This window comes from Chroicocephalus ridibundus, chromosome 10 (assembly GCF_963924245.1).
Source record: "Chroicocephalus ridibundus chromosome 10, bChrRid1.1, whole genome shotgun sequence".
NCBI classification, from domain to species: Eukaryota; Metazoa; Chordata; class Aves; order Charadriiformes; family Laridae; genus Chroicocephalus; species Chroicocephalus ridibundus.
Window position 1 is genome coordinate 718099 of NC_086293.1, and position 19597 is coordinate 737695.

Genomic DNA, 19597 nt, shown 5'->3' on the forward strand with positions numbered 1-19597 from the left:
CTGTGTGTTACCCGTTTTCTTCTGTCTGTGTGCCATTGCCAAATTTCGTCCACGACGATTTTATATTCTGTCATCAGTAAAAATATTAAAGAGCCCGTCATGACAGGAACGTGCTGGGAATAGTGACGTGATGCCGATGATCCCCCAGTTGCAGCTGCGTTTTGAAGGCTGTCAGTCTGCCAGCCGTTAATCCATGTTAATCCTCCTGAAAGGAGGATTGCGATTCAGGAGTACGGCTCGCTCCGAGAGGGCTCACGTGGGAATTCAGCGTGCTTTAACTTCTGCACGCTGACTTCATGCCTTTAATGGGTTTGTCTTCACTTTCCGAGTGTCCCTACGGAAGCAGACTCCTCCGTGAGACATCCTCTTTCCGGGGTGGCTGTGACAGATGGGTCTACAATAGGCTGAACCTGCCAGGGGGTGAATGAAGCAGGAGAATGAGCAGGAGAAGCGCGTTTGGATAAACCTTTGCTTTTGCCTTTGTTTCTGTTTAACTAGTGAAGCACGGGATTAACTCCGAAGGATTAATTTTCCAGAAGAATCAAGCTTATAAAAAATGAAGCGTGCCTTCCAGAAGTACGGTTACCCCTGTTTCACAAGGTGTAAATCTCAAATATTCAAGCCCAGATTTGTGGAGGCGTTTCTATATGGAGCTCCTATGTAATAAGTATTAGATACATAAATAAGAATAAGGCATCCAAATACCTTTGTAGAGCTAAGCCAAGATTCTTGCCCTTGACTAGAGAAGAAAGGCTTTAGAACGATGAAAATGCAAACCTGTCTGTTCCCATATCCCGAGCTGTTATCCCAATCATTCCATCTATGCTACGGACGCTTCAGGGCCAGGCTGTTACGGGCCTGTTTAAAAATGAACCCTAGAGCTGCATCCCGTAGGAAATTAGAAAAAAGGAATGGATGTGTCTTTTTTATTATTGTCATTTAATGTTGGTGTTTGCATAATCGTACACTCCGGGAAGCGTTGTGTGTTCGTGTTGACTTCGGTGGAGTTAGGAGCTACTCAGTTCTCCGTCCCGGGGTACCAGCTGTAGCACGACACACTTCTTTGGTTTGCAACTTCTTTACTTGACCAGGAATCTAAGTTCTGTTTGAGGCGAAACATAAAACTTTAATATTTGGACCGTGTACCAACCCTTGAGTGCTTCTGTGGCACCCCCCTGACCACCCACCAATCTCAAACCTTGTCCTGAAAGATCTCTGCCTTAGTGAGATACTTAGCGCGTGTTATTGGTGTTGTCCACTGCCCATCCATTTGTCCACGATGACTGAAATAATTGTTCCAGCCTGCAACAAAACTATTCCCTTCCCACAAGGGGGAAGAAAAGAGTGCATATGTATATCTCTGTGTGTGTATATTAAAAAAATAAAAATATACACATAATTATATACACATATATATACACATAAAAATATATACATATATACATGTGTCTGGTGTTCTGTGTGTGTGTGCCTGAATATATTATATATAAATTCTATCTATTTATATATATATAAAAAAAAATTATAAAATATATATGCACAAACACACAGAGCACCGGGGAGCTGATGTGCTAAAGTGTTTTTGAAAGACTGGCAAGCTCCTGAGCACGGTGCTCTAACGCCTGATATGAATCAACCCCGTGCTGAGCAGACGCAGCCATCTGGGGAACAAAAAGGGAGTTCGATTGTTCGGCGTCTGTTGGGAGGGAAGGGAAACCTGAAAGGTTCCGCTTCTTATCTGAACTCCCAAATGCAAGGAGGCTGGGGATTTGCAAAATGGAAAATGGTTTTAAAACGCATTACGAGGCGGTTCTGCTCTTTTCTGAGCCCTTTTCTGAATCCCCGTTAAAAACGCAAATGCAGAAGTCAGCGGCCCCCAAGACGAAGGGTGCCACTATATTCGGGAAAGCTCTGCCATTTCCCTGATACTATCATGTTATTTAAGGACTGGAAGCTCGAGAAGCAACGGAAGCCTCTGTAGCTCCTTTGAGCGGTCCTTTACCAGGTGGTCCTGCTTCTTGTGGCTCTGAGGGTAACTCACCTCTTCGGGTCAGGCGGGAGCTGCTGCCTGTGTCAGAGACGTCTTGAGAAGGACATTCTTCTATCCCAGGTAAAAACCTGGAGTTTAAGGCAAGTGCAAATGTAAATCGCAACAGTATGTTTATACACACTATGGCTATATAAACACTGGGGGGTTTATCTTTTTTTTTTTTTTGAGGGTTTTTTTGTTTTTTTTTTTTTTTTGCTTTTTTCAAAGAAAACTCCCCAGGTGAAGCATTGTTTGCGGGGCCTGCAGGCTGGTCCTTAGCTGAGTCATCTCTTTGCTCTGGTGTTGCCTTATCACTTGTGTTCGGGGCAGGCTGCACCCGTATCTGAAAGCATTGTGCATTGTGTGCTCCATTAGAGAAGAGACGATAAGCCGCGCCCGGGCACTTCCCTAATATTCGATCTATTAATGGGAGAGCGGACTTGGTAACTCCTGCTGTTAAAAGCCAACCATCTGGGGCCCACGGAGGCTGCCCGGTTTCCAAGGCTCCATCGGAGGGAACTTGAACCGTGCCTGGCGTGGGGAGGGGGGTCCAGAGGGGCATCTCCTGCCTGAACGTCCTCGGCACCAGGCACCTGGAGCTTCCCCTGGGTTCCTGCTCTTCCGTGGGGGACACGGGAAAGCCAGGGCCATCCCTAAGGAGAACAAAAGGGGGTGGGTCGGAGATGATGACAGGACACTTTATTTACAGCTTGGCTCAAGCCGTGAGAAGCAGCTGGTTGGTATGCGGCAGGGGGGTGAAATCGCACTCCCCCTCCTCAGCCCCTTCGCGCAGCGCAGCGGCAGCTGGGGTCGGCTCCGCAGAGCTCACCTGTCCCCTGGACCGCTCCCCACCGCCTGGCAGACAGTTCCCACAGCTCTGCCAAGGTAAAACACACAGCCAAGCCCCGTGCCTTGCTTCCAAAGCGCAGTTTGCTCCTTCAGCCTGCTACTTGTACCGTTTTGGGGTTTTTTTTATTATTATTATTATTATCCTCACGCTGCCTGCCAATCGTGTTTTATTGCAGCGATTTGGGAATGGACTCCTTAATCTTTCACATTGTTAAGAGAATGATGGCAACTTCACTTCCCACTTCACAGAGAGCAAGGGGAAAGCGATTACTGGACTATAATGTGATACGTGCTAAATAGGGACCAGGTCAAACCCCTGACAGCTAGAATTTCTCCTCTTGAGCTGAGGGGGTTGGGAAGACTCCGGCTTTCTCAGTCGCTCTGTTACTTTCTGTTAAGATTGCTGATGTCTAGAGCTATCGCTGATCAAACGCTCAGAGTAAAAACCGTAGATTATGATTGCTATTCAGAAGGTGACCCAGTATTCGGAACAACCGGTGCTTCGCCGGGCATAAAGGAAACCTTGCGTCTGCCGGTGGACTATGCAGAGCTCCTGAAGAAAAGTGGCATGAAATTTAACTAATTGGGTACGCTGTGATTCAGGTACGTCAGTCGCTGGAGTGATGACATATCCAGTTGTAAGGAAAGGTAGTGATGTTGTAAGATACAAGAAAAATGCTCCCATTTACTCCTCTCCACCTCCAAATTAATCTACTGCCAATTGAGACTCCTGACCTGGAATATCTGGGATAGGTTCCCACGTAACTGCCTCTGGTAGTAGGGGAATAGAGATCAATCTTAAGCAACTAATAAGGGCAAATAACATGTTTAGGAAGAAACTTTGTCACTAGCGTCTTCATCCCATGCAGCTGGAAGTAGCTGAGTGCATCCCGATGCTCTTGGGGATGTTATTCCTTCCCGCCTTCAGGAATTCCTTTTGGTGTTTTCTCAGGGATCCGCTGGAGCACGTGAGCATTTCCATAGTGCGCTTTCAGATTCGTTAGCAGAATTAAAACAAGGCTGCCTTTTGAGGCACAGGTGACCGACCGCCTGAGACCGGGAAAAGAGCAGGACCATTTACAGCGGTTGTGAGCGCTCTGGCCATGGGATATATTGGTTAAATTATACTGGGCTTTAGTAGCTGTACCTGATATTTAAGGTTTACATTTCTCCCAGCTTCTGTGTGTCCTTGCCCTTTTCTTAGTTTTCGGTGGCACTTCATCCAGATTTGGACGGAGGGAGTATAAGGGAGATGCTGATGAACTGGAGCAAATCCACCGGAGGACAAACGCAATAGCAGGGAAATTGGAAGAGGCAGCCAAGGGACCTGGACTTGCTTAGAGGGGACCCGATATCAACTTTCTGTCACCGATGAGGAAGAGCCAGGCTCCTTACTGAGGTGCAGGGCAGCAGAGTAACAGACAGCCAACATAAATTGAAGCAAAGGACCAGAGAGAAGGAAAAATATTTTTCATTTAGAGGATAATTAATCACAAGAACAGAAACCCACGGCACTCCGAAGGCATCGCTGACCTTGGAGGTCTTCGGCTCACCCCCTGGGTGAAGCGCTGAGGAGCTCGGTCTGAAATTTATGGTCACTCTGCTCTGAAAGCAGGAGGGCTGGAGGCTCGAGGCGCTTTGCGAGCTGAAAAAGTCACGGTTCTACAATGGTTTATATTTAAGCTTGGCTCTGTGCAGTGTCGCTCAGATTTAATTAGGACTGGGCTCAGAGTTAGACCAGAAGGGAAGGCGGGATAACAAATGCTGCTCCTTGCTATGTCTCCTAGGGCTTGGACTGTTAGGTATAGGCTGGGTTTTGCTGCTAATATTATGCGTCTGCCAAAATAAGACAACTCGGGCCACTTTGCTTTAAAAAACGTTATGGGGGAGCTGAGGTTCCCCCATGAGAATCGTTGTCTTTGTTTTGCTAACGGGTAACCGAAATGGCAGGGTGGAAACGTCTGTGCAAGCGAAGTTGTCTTGTTTTTAGAACAATAACACAAATGAAAAGCAACATATAAAATTCAGAATCAGGGTAACGCACTGTGGGAGGATCAGGGTCAGTCCAGCGAGTTGCCCTGGTAGAGTTTATCTGAATCTCTCACAGGGCGTAAAGAAGCTGTCAAAGTTGTCCTGCAGCGATTTGGACACAAGACCTGCTCCTGACCTTGCGACGGTTTTGCTGGGAGGCTTGGGTTGTCCCCGCGGAGCCACGCTGCCAGCACCGGGACCTGCAACCTGCGGAAACCAGCTAGAGATTGGGACTTCGTCTTTTATTTCCCGTCTTCTCCAAGGGTGAGAGCCTTTTTCCCATGAACTCAGGGGGCCAGACATACAGGAGCCACCTTCGAAGAACAAACCTACTGGGAAGGAAGTTTCCCTTCTCGCTGATTTAAATAAGGAATAAGAAGTAGAAGGTCCTGTACATAGCCAGAACTCAGCTCTCGTCTGTCGCATGCTGCACTACGCACCTCATTAGTGTTACGTATGGGAAAGTTTGATTCTAAAATATCAGATCTATAAGAGATTTTATGACCGTGAAAGCTGGAGGTGACTGTGATCAACAGGGAAACTTACGTTTATGCTGGAAAATACTGGTGGAAAAGTCTCAAATTTTGGGACGCGGCAGGGAATGTTTCCCGCAGGACTGAATCCACATCTATGTAGAATACAGTGCTCCGGAATATTGCCCCCAGCAAAGTCTCTGCAAAAAGCACTCTGCAGCAATATTATATGGAGTCTCCTTTAAATCCCATTTCTTTCGATTTTTCGAGTAAATACAGTAAAGAAGCACCACGGAGCTGCGTTGGTGTGTGCAGAGGGCCTGCAGTGCTCTTCCCTCCCACAGGCAAGAAAAACGATTCTAAATATCCTGTTTTGTTCTTGCATCTTCCAGATGTGCTATCCCACCGTTCCTGGGGCTCCAGAGAAACTCTGCCGGATACAAAAAGCTCCCACAGAACTTGCTTTATCGTACCTCTCCTTCGTTTGACTGCAGTAGATTAGTTAAACTCCAGAGAGCTCTTCTGGGGGAAATTCTCATTTTGTGTTCTGCTTGGTTTTAAAATAAAATATGAAATTGTCTCTTAGTTCTTTCCAGCTTATTGTTTCTCACAGGTACAGAACAGCGTCCTACACAACATCCATGCCAGAGTGAGCGGGAATTTGCTTTTATGCTATTTAAAATCCTGTATAAGCGCAAACCTAGATGTGAGCTCTGTATGTGATGATGCGATGTGAATGTGTATTTGTATCCATGCGTGTCCATCTATCTTTATAGACAATTAATACTTATACATTTATAATTTTAGTGTTTCCAGCATACAGGAGTGAAACTGATATAAAAGCTAAAATTACAAAAAGAAACTCTCTGCTTAAATTTGGGATATAGATTGAATCTCCCCGTCTCAGAGGCTTTGCTGATAAGGACTCTGATTTTGCTATTATGGAAGCAACACGATTCCTAGCCCGGGCTGACGGTGTGGTACAGCCAGTAAAGACTCTCTGTTTCTGTCTATAAGGTTTGTACTTTGGACACCTTTGCTGCGCGAGATTTTATCCCAAATATTGAATACAGAGGTTAAAACCACCGCAGAAACTCCCAGGGACAGCGTTGTTATCAGACCCAAGGAGACAGGCTGGCTGCAGCCTGGTTCTGTCGAAATGTTTGCGAAGTCAATCTCCCGCCTGTGCGGGAGGTGGTGGCAAAGCCGTATCGTCTTCAAGGTTAAATGCTTCACTGGCCAATAAAACCTCGATATTTGCAGGGTTCATTTACATCCATCGATCGTTTCTATAACTGCTTCAGACGTGAAGATCCTTGAGTGGCAGCAATGGGTGACAAACGCATCTGTACAGTGTAAGAAAATGGATATATAGAGTCTTGTGGGTTTTTTGGGAATGCCGTCAGTCCCTTCTGTACCGTATTTTGGCCATGAGTAGCTACTAAGACAGACCTCTCTGACCCCTGACTGGCACAGGTCAGGGCCCATTTTTCCTCAGCTGCCTGTTGGCGTTGTCCTCCCCAGTGCTGCCAGCTCCGGCGCGGGGGAGCTGAGGGCTCTGGTGATGGCTCTGCACAAACCAGGGGTGTTAAGGGCTGCGTACATGGAGGTGGCTGAAGTTCCCTTCTGTAACAGCTGAAAGGGCTCTTTCAGAGAAAGAAACGACAACAAAAAAGAAATATTTGCCCAAGGGATGAACGAATAAAGGTTTCTTCCATCACTTTTTCAATACGAGGAGGAGAGATGCTCTGGAAATCCGCTGTGTACTTTCTCATTTGGTGAAACGTTCCCTTTCCTGAATTTTTTATTTGATCATATATACCCCTACTATTTTGAGGTTATGTTTTACTCTGCAGATTCCCATCTTTTCTTTTCCTGAATTGGAAGGCTAATTTAAAAGAATGAGACGTCATTAAGCCCTTTTGGGTCTAGAATTCTGGTCAAGTAATTTTGAATTTGTAGGAAATTATGCTGTCAGCTCTAACTTTCTAAATTCAGTGGCAGCAACAACTCGAATACTTCTCAGCTTTTTTCAGATTATGTTTATTTCCTTTTATGCAAGAATCGTAAAGGTAAGCTAATTTAGGAGATAGGGACCTCAGCCTGCGATCGTAGTCCATCCCGAGATGAAGCTACTGTGCCAGTCAGTAATTCTTGCCCTTCCACTTTCTGTTGGGGCAACACCTGCGGAGATAAAATGTGGTAGCACTAGGTATCATCTGTTTTGTTGGCTGAGGAATACACAGGGATTTTTTCCACGTCCAGCAGCTAAAACAGAACTTTCCTTCCAGCTGCGTTGATCATGTAATAGTCCCTTGTGGCACACATGGTGACGGGCCACCGCGGCGAACTCCCTCCTGCACGGATCACCCCCTGAGCAAGGGGGTGATTTTTGGCAGAAGATATCTCGCGGTACAACGCAACTTGGTAAGCAGATGCAGAAATAAGAAAGTGGGCTGCGGATTCTCAAAGTTTTGTGATCTCGGCGTCAGCAATTTTAGACAGCATTTTTTGGATTTGAGCTCCCATTCTCTGCTAGTGTGGAGGTGGGTTTCCGAATTCCAGCAAGCTTTATTTATATTTTTTTTTTTCCCCAGCTTATTGCTTGCTAGATTCCTTATTTAGGAGAATGTCATGGTTTGTCCTCAAACCAGGACAGAGAGTCATGATTTATGGTTCACCCGTGCGAATTCAAATGATTAATCTGTAGGAAAGCACGAACACGGGAGCTTTTTCCACATACTCGGCTGCCGTAATGGCTCAGTCTATAGACAGCAAGTACTTGGTGATGAGAAACTGGCTGCAGTGTGAATTGTGCCGTTGCCTTTACTGAGGGCAGGATCTCAGTATATAAAATTTCAGCTTCGTCTTCCGTGTGTCCGCAGAACAAAAGGAAGTGGAACGTGCTACTTCAACTGTACGCGGCTTTTAAATGGGAAGTTTATCATTTCGACTGGGCAGCCTGAAATGTGGCCAGTTCATGGTATTTTTCGGAGATATTCGCTGACCGCGGGGCTGTGAAGACGGTCTCCAAAGATGTGACGCAGCTGTACTGCTTTTTCACCTGGTGGTGGATATTAAACACTAAAGCAAAACAGACAACCAAGAAATGATGTGTTTTAGTAACCAAATAGCTCACCGTGCTTAGAAATCTCTCTTGCAGTTTTAATATATCATAGAATAAAAGCAATTTGTAATCAATTTAAACTGATGTAAGAAATTTCGATTAAAGATCACAGACTGTACATGGGCATGTTTCTCTGCCTTTCGCATCTTTTTCTTCCTCATTTCAATAGTTACTAGCAACCATTTCATTGGTTGCTTGTAAGATACCTTTTTTGCCAGTTAAACTGCAACGACTGTTGACGGCGTACCCTGGATTACAATTTTCATTGGAAAAGCTTTTGTACAACTTCAAGAACTCTGCACATATCTACAGATGCCTTCACAAGGCTCTTCTGCCTGGGGGAACCCTCGCCAGCAAGAGTAGGAGCATTCGGCACGCTTCAGCCAGCCGAACTCTGCGACATTCGTGGTCAGGAAATTAATTTTTTTTTGTTTGTGTACTTTGCTACTCGACCAGCTCCGGCTGGCGTTGACCTCCGTAGCAGAGTGTGGTTGGTCCGAACCCCAGCATAGGAAATACAACAGCATACCACGCACAATTTCACGTCTTCGTTCCTCCTTTTCTCTCTCTTTGTGGCCAAGTGACTGGGATCCTCCAGTCTATGGGGCTGGCGCAGTTTTATGCATCTGCGTACTCCACAGTGGTGGCGTCTGTTGTCCTGAATGACTGTGGAGCACCATGGTGAGTAACTTGTGCGTTCACGCTCATTTAATTCATTGCTGGTGTTGTCTGAAATTTACCTTTTCCTCCTTCCTGCCGATTCTGTCATTTTGACAACAGCAGCATCATTTCTTAACCATTTCTGAGCCTAGGAGATGCCCAGCAGGAATTAGTCATTCCTTCCGGCTAACCAGTTTAACAGGACGGCCTGCCTGCCTTTGGGGGGAAAAAAAGGTCGGCAAACAAGTTTAGTTTTAATTTCATTTTCCTAACTTGCTTTTTATGTGTTATCCAATTCTGTTCACTCATGTGCTGCTAGCCTTCCGATGTTTAGGTTGGAAGCGTCTGAGACCCTGTGGGTGTCTGGCAGGGGACCGCAGTCAAGACCACACCAGATAAAGGTGAGTCTTATAAACCGCTGCGTCCCTTGAAACTCAAGAACAATCTCCCGGAGCCTACGGGCAAGTTTTTCCAGAGACCTTTTTTGCCCTTTTCCGATTTTAATATTTCATTCATGGCTGTGATATCACTTGCAGATCCACTCTTTGTATCGCTCTGGTACTCGCGTGGTCCCATTTTACTTTTGGGGGTGCAGGGATCAGTTTTGGCAGCTGCGATCAGAGGGCAAAAGAAACTGGCTGGCCACGCAGAGGGGGCTCGGAGTGCTGCTAACAAGTGAATGACTTGGGTTCTCTCCCGAGAAGCAGGTCGGATGTCCCGGCAGCGCCTCCACACATTTATTTGCGAGTGGAGCTGTTGGAGGGCTGTAGCCAAAGCCCAGCAGTTCTCAATTAAGCTCAAGCAGCCATGATATGACTTGTGGAATGAAATATTTTCTGTAAACTGCACACCTGGCAGACCTGGGTCAGAAAGACTGCTGTTCTTCTTGTCTTTTGTTTAGTAGAGGTAAGTTATTTCTTGCTTGAATCACACTGACTTGAGACCATCTCATTTAACAGCCCTTGTTAATGTAATTCAATATGCCGGTAATTCTAACAACAACGCACATCAGTAATAGCACGGGTCTTGGTCTTCACTTCGGGCCAAATGTTTAAGCTGCAGTTCTTCCGTTCGTGCTATTACAGGGTAGGCTCTAACAAATGGTTATTACAGAAAACTGCCTGCATCAAGTTACCTGCATAAAGCGTAACTGTATTTTATGCAGAGTAATAAATAGAGAATAAATAGATCCACTTGGCTTACTCCAGCCACCAGCAAATATACAGCTTGCAATTTTAGAAGTTGCTGATGTCTCTCTTCATAACTTCTGTCAGGAATATATTATTTTCCTCATTGCTGTACTCATTAAAAATAAGCACCTGAGATTTCACGGAGGCTTAAGGTACAAAGAGTGAGCGGACACAATGAGGTAAAAGGTACTAATTACGGGAGAGAAGTCAGTAGGGCTTGGGGAGTTGCCAGATCCCGCAATGTGTTTTGGACAACTGTCACTCCAGGGGTTAGTTTGTGGTGGGAAAATAAAGTCAACATAAATACCCTAATAATTACTTTCCTTGTCTGTGAAATCAGATTGACAAGTCCGGGGGTGGGATTGAAATAACTCCTTTAACGAGCCTTCGCAAAGGTGATGACTGCTGTGCTTGTTCTTGCTGGTAGAAATTTGAACTTTGGGGAGCGCGTCGTGTCTGTCCTGGCTGCTTTTTGTTTTCAAGAGGAAAAAACAGGTCACAGAAGTGTACGTTTATTTTCAGTGTAAGCAAAATAGGTACATTCAGGAATGCATTTCACGCCTTTGCTCAGAGTCCATCTTAGTGGGCAACGCCATGCATGAGTGAGATGTACAGGCGCAAACTCCACTGCAGCCCCAGCCCAAGCTCTTGCTGGCTTCAATATTTTTTTGCTAATATGGAATGGGAATGAACTTTGCCCATCTTCTTGGGGATAACTTAAAAATTATGACTTGGACCTCGAGTTTATTTGTGAACCTGCTGGCATTCTCCTCTTTATATGCTTTAAAACAGGCCATCTCACCACCACTGATAACATTATGAACCTATATAAATCCTGTCCGCGGCACCGCACTCAATATCCTGTTGGCCTCCTGTATTGTGTCCCGTAACTTCTCCAGCGCAAACTCTCTCCGTTTGCTCCCCTTATCTCAGCCGTGAGGCTGGATTTGCCGCTCTGAGGAAGAAGAGCCCCGGTGATGGGGGCTGGAAATGCAGAAACCCAAGATCAATTCCGAGAATTGAGTAGAAGGTGTCATCGAGCAAGGTCACTGCGGCTTCCTCTGCCTCTTTTTTGGTAGTCCACAAGGAGGGAAGGGGTCATCCTCCCTGAGAAACGAATCCCCCCCTGCAGGGTGAATTCTGCCACTTGTTGGTAACGCCGGGGGATGCGGCTCTGCAGAAAGCGGCTGCTGTCTAAATTCAGTTTTCACAGCAGATCGGCTTTCCAAGAGCTCTAGTCTTAAGCAGAGAGGAAAATCCCCTGCTTACTTGCATTTTCATTCTGCCATACGATCTCTCTACTTAATGCCTCCCAGTACCTTTTCTTTGAAAGCGCCTCCTGATTTTTGGAGCTGTTTTCACATTCAGATCTTAAGTATAAGAGTAAAATAAAATTTTAGACAATCCTGTTTGTCAGAGCAGATCTCACGCTGAGCAGTACCCCAATGTCCCACATTTTTGTGTGTTCAACGACACCTGATGTGAATTCAGCTCCGTTCCAAATGCTGCGGGAATGCAAAGAGTTTTCTACTTTGAAATGTCCATCGCCCAGCGCCTGGGCTGAGGGAACCTGAAATGTATTCTTTTCTTCTTCAGGGTCTGCTGGGTGGCCCCAGGCCTTGGTGTCTGTGGGGGCTCCTATCGGTTCTCCAGGTATTGCCCTCCTCAACTTCGCAGCTCCGCTCTTCCTCAGGTAACAGCCCCCGGCTCCCAACAGGCACCGGGAGCCTTCGCTGTTTGCGTATCCCTTGGCGAGGCACCATCTCATCCCCTGCAACCTGCCGCCGGGCGCTTTTTCATGGACTGTCCTCTGCCTTCTGTCCTGCCGGAAAGCCTGGAAGTCTCACACATGCACACTATTTTTTTTTCTTTTTTTTTTTTTTTTTTTTAAATGAGCCACTTGCTTTCCATCTCTCCTTTCCCAGTTCCTCCCACCATTCTTTAGTATTTATTTCCTGTTCCTTTATATGCGTTCATTTCGATACCGCACCTCTTAAGAACACCTCCACCGGCTCCAAAGCTGGTATTTTAGCTTAAACGGGGACTGTGAAAGCTCAGCAAACCCAAGGCTGCTCTGCAGCACGCTCTCGCTCGTTTGTAGCAGGGCCCAGGGCTGTCAGACCCCACGGTGCGATGCAGCGTGCGTGTTTGGAATGTAGGGATTTGCGTGTTGTTACCATTTATTTTGTTTTCTTATTCCTATGGTCAGCACAAACAATTTAAATGGGGAAACAGAACTATCATTATTTGCTGCCCATTGTAACGTTAAGAAATTAAGCTGGAGAAGAACGTGTGACATACGCCAGATTACCACAGGCACCAAACCCCAAACCAGCCCTGAATTTGTAAAGCCATCTCTGCTTCACTGTAACGGGGCTGATCAGCTCCGAACGACGCTGGAGGAGACAGTCTGCCTGCGAGCGTGCACAGCAACATTTTGTCTTGTGTTGAAGACACAAGCGGTTGTTCGCAGAACGTTTGTTTTTTTCCAAGCCACTGGCAAAACGGCATGTATATTGATGCCCCTTGGCCTGTCGCACTGTATTTATTCATTCCTGTTAGAGAGGGAACAAAAATGTTCCCTCTTTGAATTAGCTTAACGCTTTCAGACTCTGATGGGCTAAACATAGCTGTGTGTCACTGCGTTTTTCTGTACCGTGGCACTGCGCCGTACTTAGGAGCAGTGCAAGAAAACAGTTCCTGAGCTATGGCCCCATGCAGAACCCGCCCCCGCCCTCGCACCCGGCTACGTCTCGTGGGGGAAAAAGTGTAGGGTCACTAGGCAAAAGAAAAAACATTGGGGGTTTTTTTGCAGCAGGTGAGCAGGTCACTTGTTATCAGCCGCGAGCTGTGACTGCACGGGCACAGCAGAGCTCTGTGCCACCGGTAGCCCAGGAGAGCCTGCGGAGGAGCCAAAACGGAGTTTGGCGTGGGCACGCGGCTTGTCCCTGGCAGAAATGGCTCTCCGGGTCCCCGTGTGCAGTATTCCTTGCTCCAAAATGAGATTGGTTTCCCCTGCCCTGAGGAGTTCCCATCATCGCTCCTCTCTGCTGGGAAAAGCAGCCTTTTATTCCCACCTTTTTTTTTTATTTGAGCAAGGTCCTTTCCTGCTGTGCCATCGCTGTTTGAGGTCCTCTGAGAAGAGATTTTGCCAAAAGCCCTTTTATGAAAAGCCACGTAGAAACTATCAACTAGACTTTCCCTTTCTTCTGGCCTTTTGACTCCTTTAAACATCTCCAGAGGATTTTTGAGATATAACTTACTTCCGTTCGTAAGCCCCATGTTGACTTCTCCCCAATATATTAAGTGTATTAACCCAATATATTAAGTGTATTAACGTGTTCACTGACCTTATTGGCTAAAGCACTTTCTCTTATCGCGGCTGGTACAGATTTCAGGCTCACCAACCTGAGGTCCCAACCGAAAGAAGTCCTTCTAAAAAGCTGGCGTCACATTTCCTCTATTTCAGACCTTGGGTAATCAAGAAGGTTTTAAGTGAGAGGTTATGCACCATTGTTAAAAATTAATTTGATTGTTTCACCCTGAGTTTCTTTGGCATTCTTGCTGAATGCCGCCTGCTCTTCTTCCTGCGTGTTCCGCGCGCAGAGCCCTCAAAGAGGGGCGCTGGCTTTCCTCCCGGGTTTCCTTCAGGGTAAGCGAAGAATTAATTCAGCCTTTCTGCTACGACCTTATCTTCTGTGAGTGCTCCTTTCAGATCCTCATCAAGGACCTCACCAGCTCTCTGACAGACAGCCTTCCTGCTTGTAAGGCATCCAAAGACGGATTTACGATTCCTTTTGATGCTTTTTTGCAAATTGTTCTTCCCCTCTTTGGCCTGCTGCTTGTGCTTCAAGCATGTTTAATCTGCCAGACTTTCTACTTTCCTCATTTGGGCACATCTTCAGATTTTTGGAAGGATACCTGCTTGCTCCTAACCATCTTTCATCCCTGCTGCTCGGTCCTGCCAGCTTTTCCTTGCTGATCCTTCTCAGGTCCTTGCTGACAAGCAGGTGTGTCCCGCACCTCTAGCCCAGTGGCCACCACCAGCCTCTGGTCTGCCTGGGAGGATTTGAGTCTCTCGGCTCTTCCTCAGGGGCTGTTTTCTAACAAGGTTTAATAAAACCTAGAATGGTTTGGGCTGGAAGGGACCTTAAAGACCATCTCGTTCCACCCCCTGCCCTGGGGGGGGGGACCTCCCACCAGCCCAGGTCGCTCCAAGCCCCGTCCAGCCTGGCCTGGAACGCTTTTACGCAGTTGCCCTTTCTGAGGTCAGTACAGCGGTGGTGGACTGTCTGCTCTTGCAGAGGTTGGATCTGGAGTACGTTGCGGTCTGTAACACCGAGGCTCAGAGGCGGCAGCCGGTCTGCTCTGGGTCATTCCTTCTCTGGAAGGTCCCTCAAACAGCTACTCCCCGCAGCAGTCCTCAACTGCACCTGAAAATGCAGTCCCCGGGGCAGACCCTGCGCCGCACAGGCTGGGCCGAAGCCATCAGCAGCTGCTGTAGCTGAAGGAAAAGGCAAAGGCTTCAGGTTCCGGTTTCACAAAGGCTGGCTCGGGCTCACAGCCCCCTGCCAAGGCTAGAAGCCGCCTTCCCCCTCTGGTTTTGCTGGGCTAGCCGGTTTGGCCGGCACACCTTGCTGTCAGAGCTAGCAGAAGGGCAGGGGTGAGGAGGAGGAGGAGGAGGAGGAAGAGGAAAAGGTGGGGGCAGAGGAAAACCACCTCCTCCAGGCAGCTGTGCACCATGGATTCGGGAGTGCCCTGGGGATGGGAACAGTTCTCACAACCCAACAGATTATTTCACCGTCTAAAGACCTTCTAAGGGTCGAGTTTTTCTTTCAGGAACCTAATTGCTGAGCCCAAGGCGGACTTTTAGCAGTAACACACCTATGCATGTGTTATCTGATTAAATAGAAACCTGTGGCTGGGAGCTACGATCCTTCTTTTCAGGCGTTTACGGCCTGCTCAAGGCTCTGAGCAATGGAGGCAAACCCAAGGATGGTTGTCCGGGGGCCGAGGGGCGGATGCTCAGTTGGAGCCGAGGGAGAAGCAGGGTAAAGGGAAGCGGGGGTAAGAGGAGGTGGCAGCAGGGCTGGCTTCAGGGAGGGAGAGATCAGCTCGGTGCTGCTGGAGGGCTGGGAAGCTGGCACAGACGGGGAGCGTGTCCCTGCCCCGCAGCCAGCCGGGCTCTGCAGCTGCCGGCCACCGGGACTGCCGCCTCAGCAGCCTTGTGCCCTTGGCATGCCTTGAGCCAGCCCTAATAACCCTGATTAGAAGAAAGGCAGCGCCTTAGGGCAGCTTAGCGAAATCCAGCCGTTGCACAATCCCTGCCCCAGCCGTGAGGGGTGCCTGGTGGTGGCTGCGCAGCTTCCCCCGGTGCTGGAGGCCAAATACGGGGTCCAACAGGGAAAAACGGGGCTGCAGCGTGGGAACTTCCATCATTTTTAAGACGCGCTCTCTGTTCTCTTCCTTCTCTCTCACCTTTTTTTCTTGTGTGTGTTCCCACTATACTGGTGAGATTTTTTTATACTAAATTCAGTGTGTTTGCGTGGGAGGGGTGGCTTTAAAAGCGAAATCATGTCACCATTGTTGATGACGGCAGATGACAGCACCTTACTTGGGCAAAATCCCCCTTCATTACAGCTGGATTTTGAGTAAGGATTGTAGACGTTGAGTCAATGGAACTGGCCACCTTCTTCATTAACATCATAGAATCACAGAATCATAGAATGGTTTGGGCTGGAAGGGACCTTAAAGACCATCTCGTTCCACCCCCCTGCCCTGGGCAGGGACACCTCCCATCAGACCAGGCTGCTCCAAGCCCCGTCCAACCTGGCCTTGAACCCCTCCAGGGATGGGGCAGCCACAGCTTCTCTGGGCAACCTGGGCCAGGGGCTCACCATCCTCACACCAAAGAATTTCTTCCTCAGATCTCACCTAAATGTCCCCTCTTTCAGTTTAAAACCGTCACCCCTTGTCTTATCGCTCCCCTCCCTGCTCCAGAGTCCCTCCCCAGCTTTCCTGGAGCCCCTTTAGGGCCTGGAAGGGGCTGGAAGGTCTCCCTGGAGCCTTCTCTTCTCCAGGCTGAACCCCCCCAGCTCTCTCAGCCTGTCCTCCCAGCAGAGGGGCTCCAGCCCTCCCAGCATCTCCGGGGCCTCCTCTGGCCCCGCTCCAACAGCTCCGTGTCCTTCATGAGCAAGACTTCCGCTGATGGCAAGCACTAGGTCCCCCTGTCCCCCAACAAGCCCTGTCCCTGAATCCGGGGAGGTGAGTTAACCCCTGGGAGGGGGCAGCCAGGGCCAGGGGAGCTCTTTGCCTGCGGGGGCTCCAGGGCCCAATAAGCAAAAGCACCTCAGGTGGGTTATCATTTCCATTACAAAGAAAAGCTAGATGTCGCCATGAGGTGAGTGGGATTCAGATACTGCTTCTGTAAGTGCCTGTAAGGGAAGACTGGACTTGCAACACCGTTGTGTTCAACTTTGTAACAGCAGTTGCGGTAACAAGGGCTTAAGGAAAAAGTCACTGATGTGGGGTATTCCTCTGGCCTCGCAGACATGAAGGACTTGATCGCGGAGCTATGGTTCATTGCTGACTTAAATTCGATTGATGGGTATTTGGCATTACTGAAAACACAGACCTAATTCATAAGCTGCAGCATTTTGAAAAAGGCTGTTCTTTTGCTATAATGTGACCAAGTGTCACTTTTAAAATGTATTTTAGTTGTAGACATGGAAATAACAGTCCTTTATACTTGCAATATAAGCTCACAGGGAGGAGTGTGATGTCCAGTAGCACAGAGCAGCGGTGCCACCACTACCCTTGGGTACGGTCCTACTCCATGCGGTGCTGCCAGGAGAGCCTTAGGAGATTTTTCTCAAGTCTATTTGGGCTTGGTGCATCTTGGAATTTCGTCTCTCCAATCTGCTCCTGCAGACTTTTTTTCTTCTAATTCCACACGGAAAAAAAATGAGAGGGTAAAACAGGCGGAGTGAGTGTTAATAGCCGCAGTGCTTAGTGTGGGCCCCAGCCCATATGCTCAGCACCAACACGCGGAGCTCCTTCAGAAGAGCCTGCTGTTCCTCCTCTTGCTTTTCCTGGACACACGGTGTAAACCACTGAAGTTCGATTCTGACTCTACTACCAGTGTCAGCACGTCAGCCACCTCACCCAGCGCTGCTGGGACCCACGCTCCCCCGCCGCAGGTAGTGAGTGACTGCAGGTGGGTACGGCCAGGAGGTGACAGGCACCATACCACACCCAGAGGGAGCGCAGGGCCTTTGGGCGTCACTGAAGAGCCTCTGCGTGTTGGTGTGCGCCGTCCAGCTCCCAGGTAGTAAGATGATGGATCTTGGCACTATCCAGGGAGTTCAGTTTCCGATCCCAGTGAAAAAGAACACAACTTTGAAGACCAGAAGCTGCGTGCATGTGAGAGGTGCAGCTGCTGGCAGATAACGGCACAAGGACGGTGGGCAGCATGTTTGGAATGAGAAGACCAAGACCCATGAGACCAGCTGGCCCCACCGGAGGCTCTGCAAGCTGCGAGCACCGGCCCGGGTGCACTGGGGGCCAGGAGACAGGCGGGGCGGGCAGCAGGCAGGGCGGGCAGCAGGGAGCAGGCAGGGTGGGCAGTAGGCAGGGCGGGCAGCAGGGAGCAGGCAGGGTGGGCAGTAGGCAGGGCGGGCAGCAGGGAGCAGGCAGGGTGGGCAGTAGGCAGGGCGGGCAGCAGGGAGCAGGCAGGGTGGGCAGTAGGCAGGGCAGGCAGCGGGGGCACAGCAGGCAGAGCAGGAAGCAGGGGGCAGCCAGAGCAGGCGCGGGGCGACAGCAGGCAAGGTGGGAGCAGCAGGCAGGGCAGGCAGCGGGGGGCCAGGCACAAAGCAGGGGAACCGCAGGCAGCGGGGGGGCAGGCAGCAGGCAGGGGACGGCAAGCAGGGCAGGCAGCAGGCAGAGCAGGAAGCGGGGGGCAGCCAGGGCGGGCATTGGGGGGGCAGCAGGTAGTGAGGAGCAGGCAGGGCAGGCAGCGGGGGAGGGCAGGCAGCAGGCAGGGGAACCGCAGGCAGCGGGGGGGCAGGCAGCGGGCGGGGGAGGGCAGGCAGCGGGCAGGGCAGGCAGCGGGCAGGAGAATCGCAGGCAGCGGCTGGGGGTGGGGGAAGCAGAGCAGGCAGCGGGGGCAGCGGTGCCGCACCCCCGCCAGGCCGCTCCAGGGGAGCCGTGCGGGTCGGGGGAGGCCGGGCCGAGCCCCGGGTGCCGGTGGGGGCGGCCGCCGGGGGGGTGTCACAGCGGGGCGCTGCCCGGTGCCCCGGGGCCGCAGCGCGCAGGGGAAGCGCTCCGGCGGCGCCCGGGCTCCCGCCAGCCCCGAGCGGCCGCCGCCTCCCGCCTGCCGCCTCCCGCTCCTCCCCCTCCCGCTCCGCGCTGCCGGCGGAGGGGCCGCGGCGGCGGCGGCGGCGGCGGCTCCCGCGGGACGGCGGCCCGGCCCCCCCCGGCCCGGCCCGGCTCGGCCCCGGCGGCGGCGGGCGGAGGCGGGCGAGGGCTGCACCTGCTGGGGCGGCGCGGCGGGGCTCGGCGGAGCCATGCCGGCAGCCACGGCGCCGGGGCTGGACGAACCGCGCACCGCCGCGCCCGGGCGGGACGGCGGCCCCCGCGGATACACAGGTACGAGCGCGGCCCCGGCCTCGGCTCCGCGGGGTCCCGCGTGGCTCCGCGCACAAGTTCCCTCCTGCGCCGCACCGGGAGCGGGGAGATGCCGGCGGGGGCAGCGCCGGAGCCGGGCAGGGTGCGGACCCCCCCCCTCCGCGTAGGGATGCGGGGTACCCGGGGCAGGATGCGGGACGCCCTGGACAGAGGTGGGTTTCCCCCGGGAAGGGGAGCGGGATCTCCCCCCCTCCGGCTCCGGACCCCCCCCCTCCGGGCAGGTCACCCTCCCCGTTATCCCCTGTGCCGGCGGCGGGGCCGGTCCCTGCGGCCGCGGGGCACAGGGCGGCACCTCGCCCTCCCCCCGAAGTTCTCGGGGACACAACGGGTGTCCCGGAGCCGCCCGGCCAGGGGAGGGGGCTCGGCGGGGGGCCGGGCGGCGGCTGGACCCGGGGCTGCGCTGCGGGAGCCGGGCGGGGAAGGGACGGCCCCCGCGGGGACAGGCTGCGGCGCACCCCGGGGGTGCGGGCCCGGCGGGGTGCGGGCCGCCCAGGCACCCCCGGGATGGGCTCTCAGGGCCGGGGGGGGCTCCCTGCAGCACACACACACACAC

General features: G+C 50.9%; 1 protein-coding gene across 2 annotated transcripts in view; it reads left to right on the forward strand.

The window, feature by feature from the left end:
• Positions 1-18446: 18446 nt before the first annotated feature.
• SUSD3 (sushi domain containing 3) overlaps positions 18447-19597 on the forward strand; it is a 36952-nt gene continuing 35801 nt past the window's right edge. Inside the window, exon 1 of one of the 2 annotated variants that reach the window (XM_063347640.1) lies at positions 18447-19005. In XM_063347640.1, the coding sequence (XP_063203710.1) occupies positions 18924-19005 (82 nt within the window). In that variant the 5' untranslated portion in view covers positions 18447-18923. The remainder of the gene's footprint in view (positions 19006-19597) is intronic. The other variant, XM_063347641.1, reaches the window with a different exon arrangement.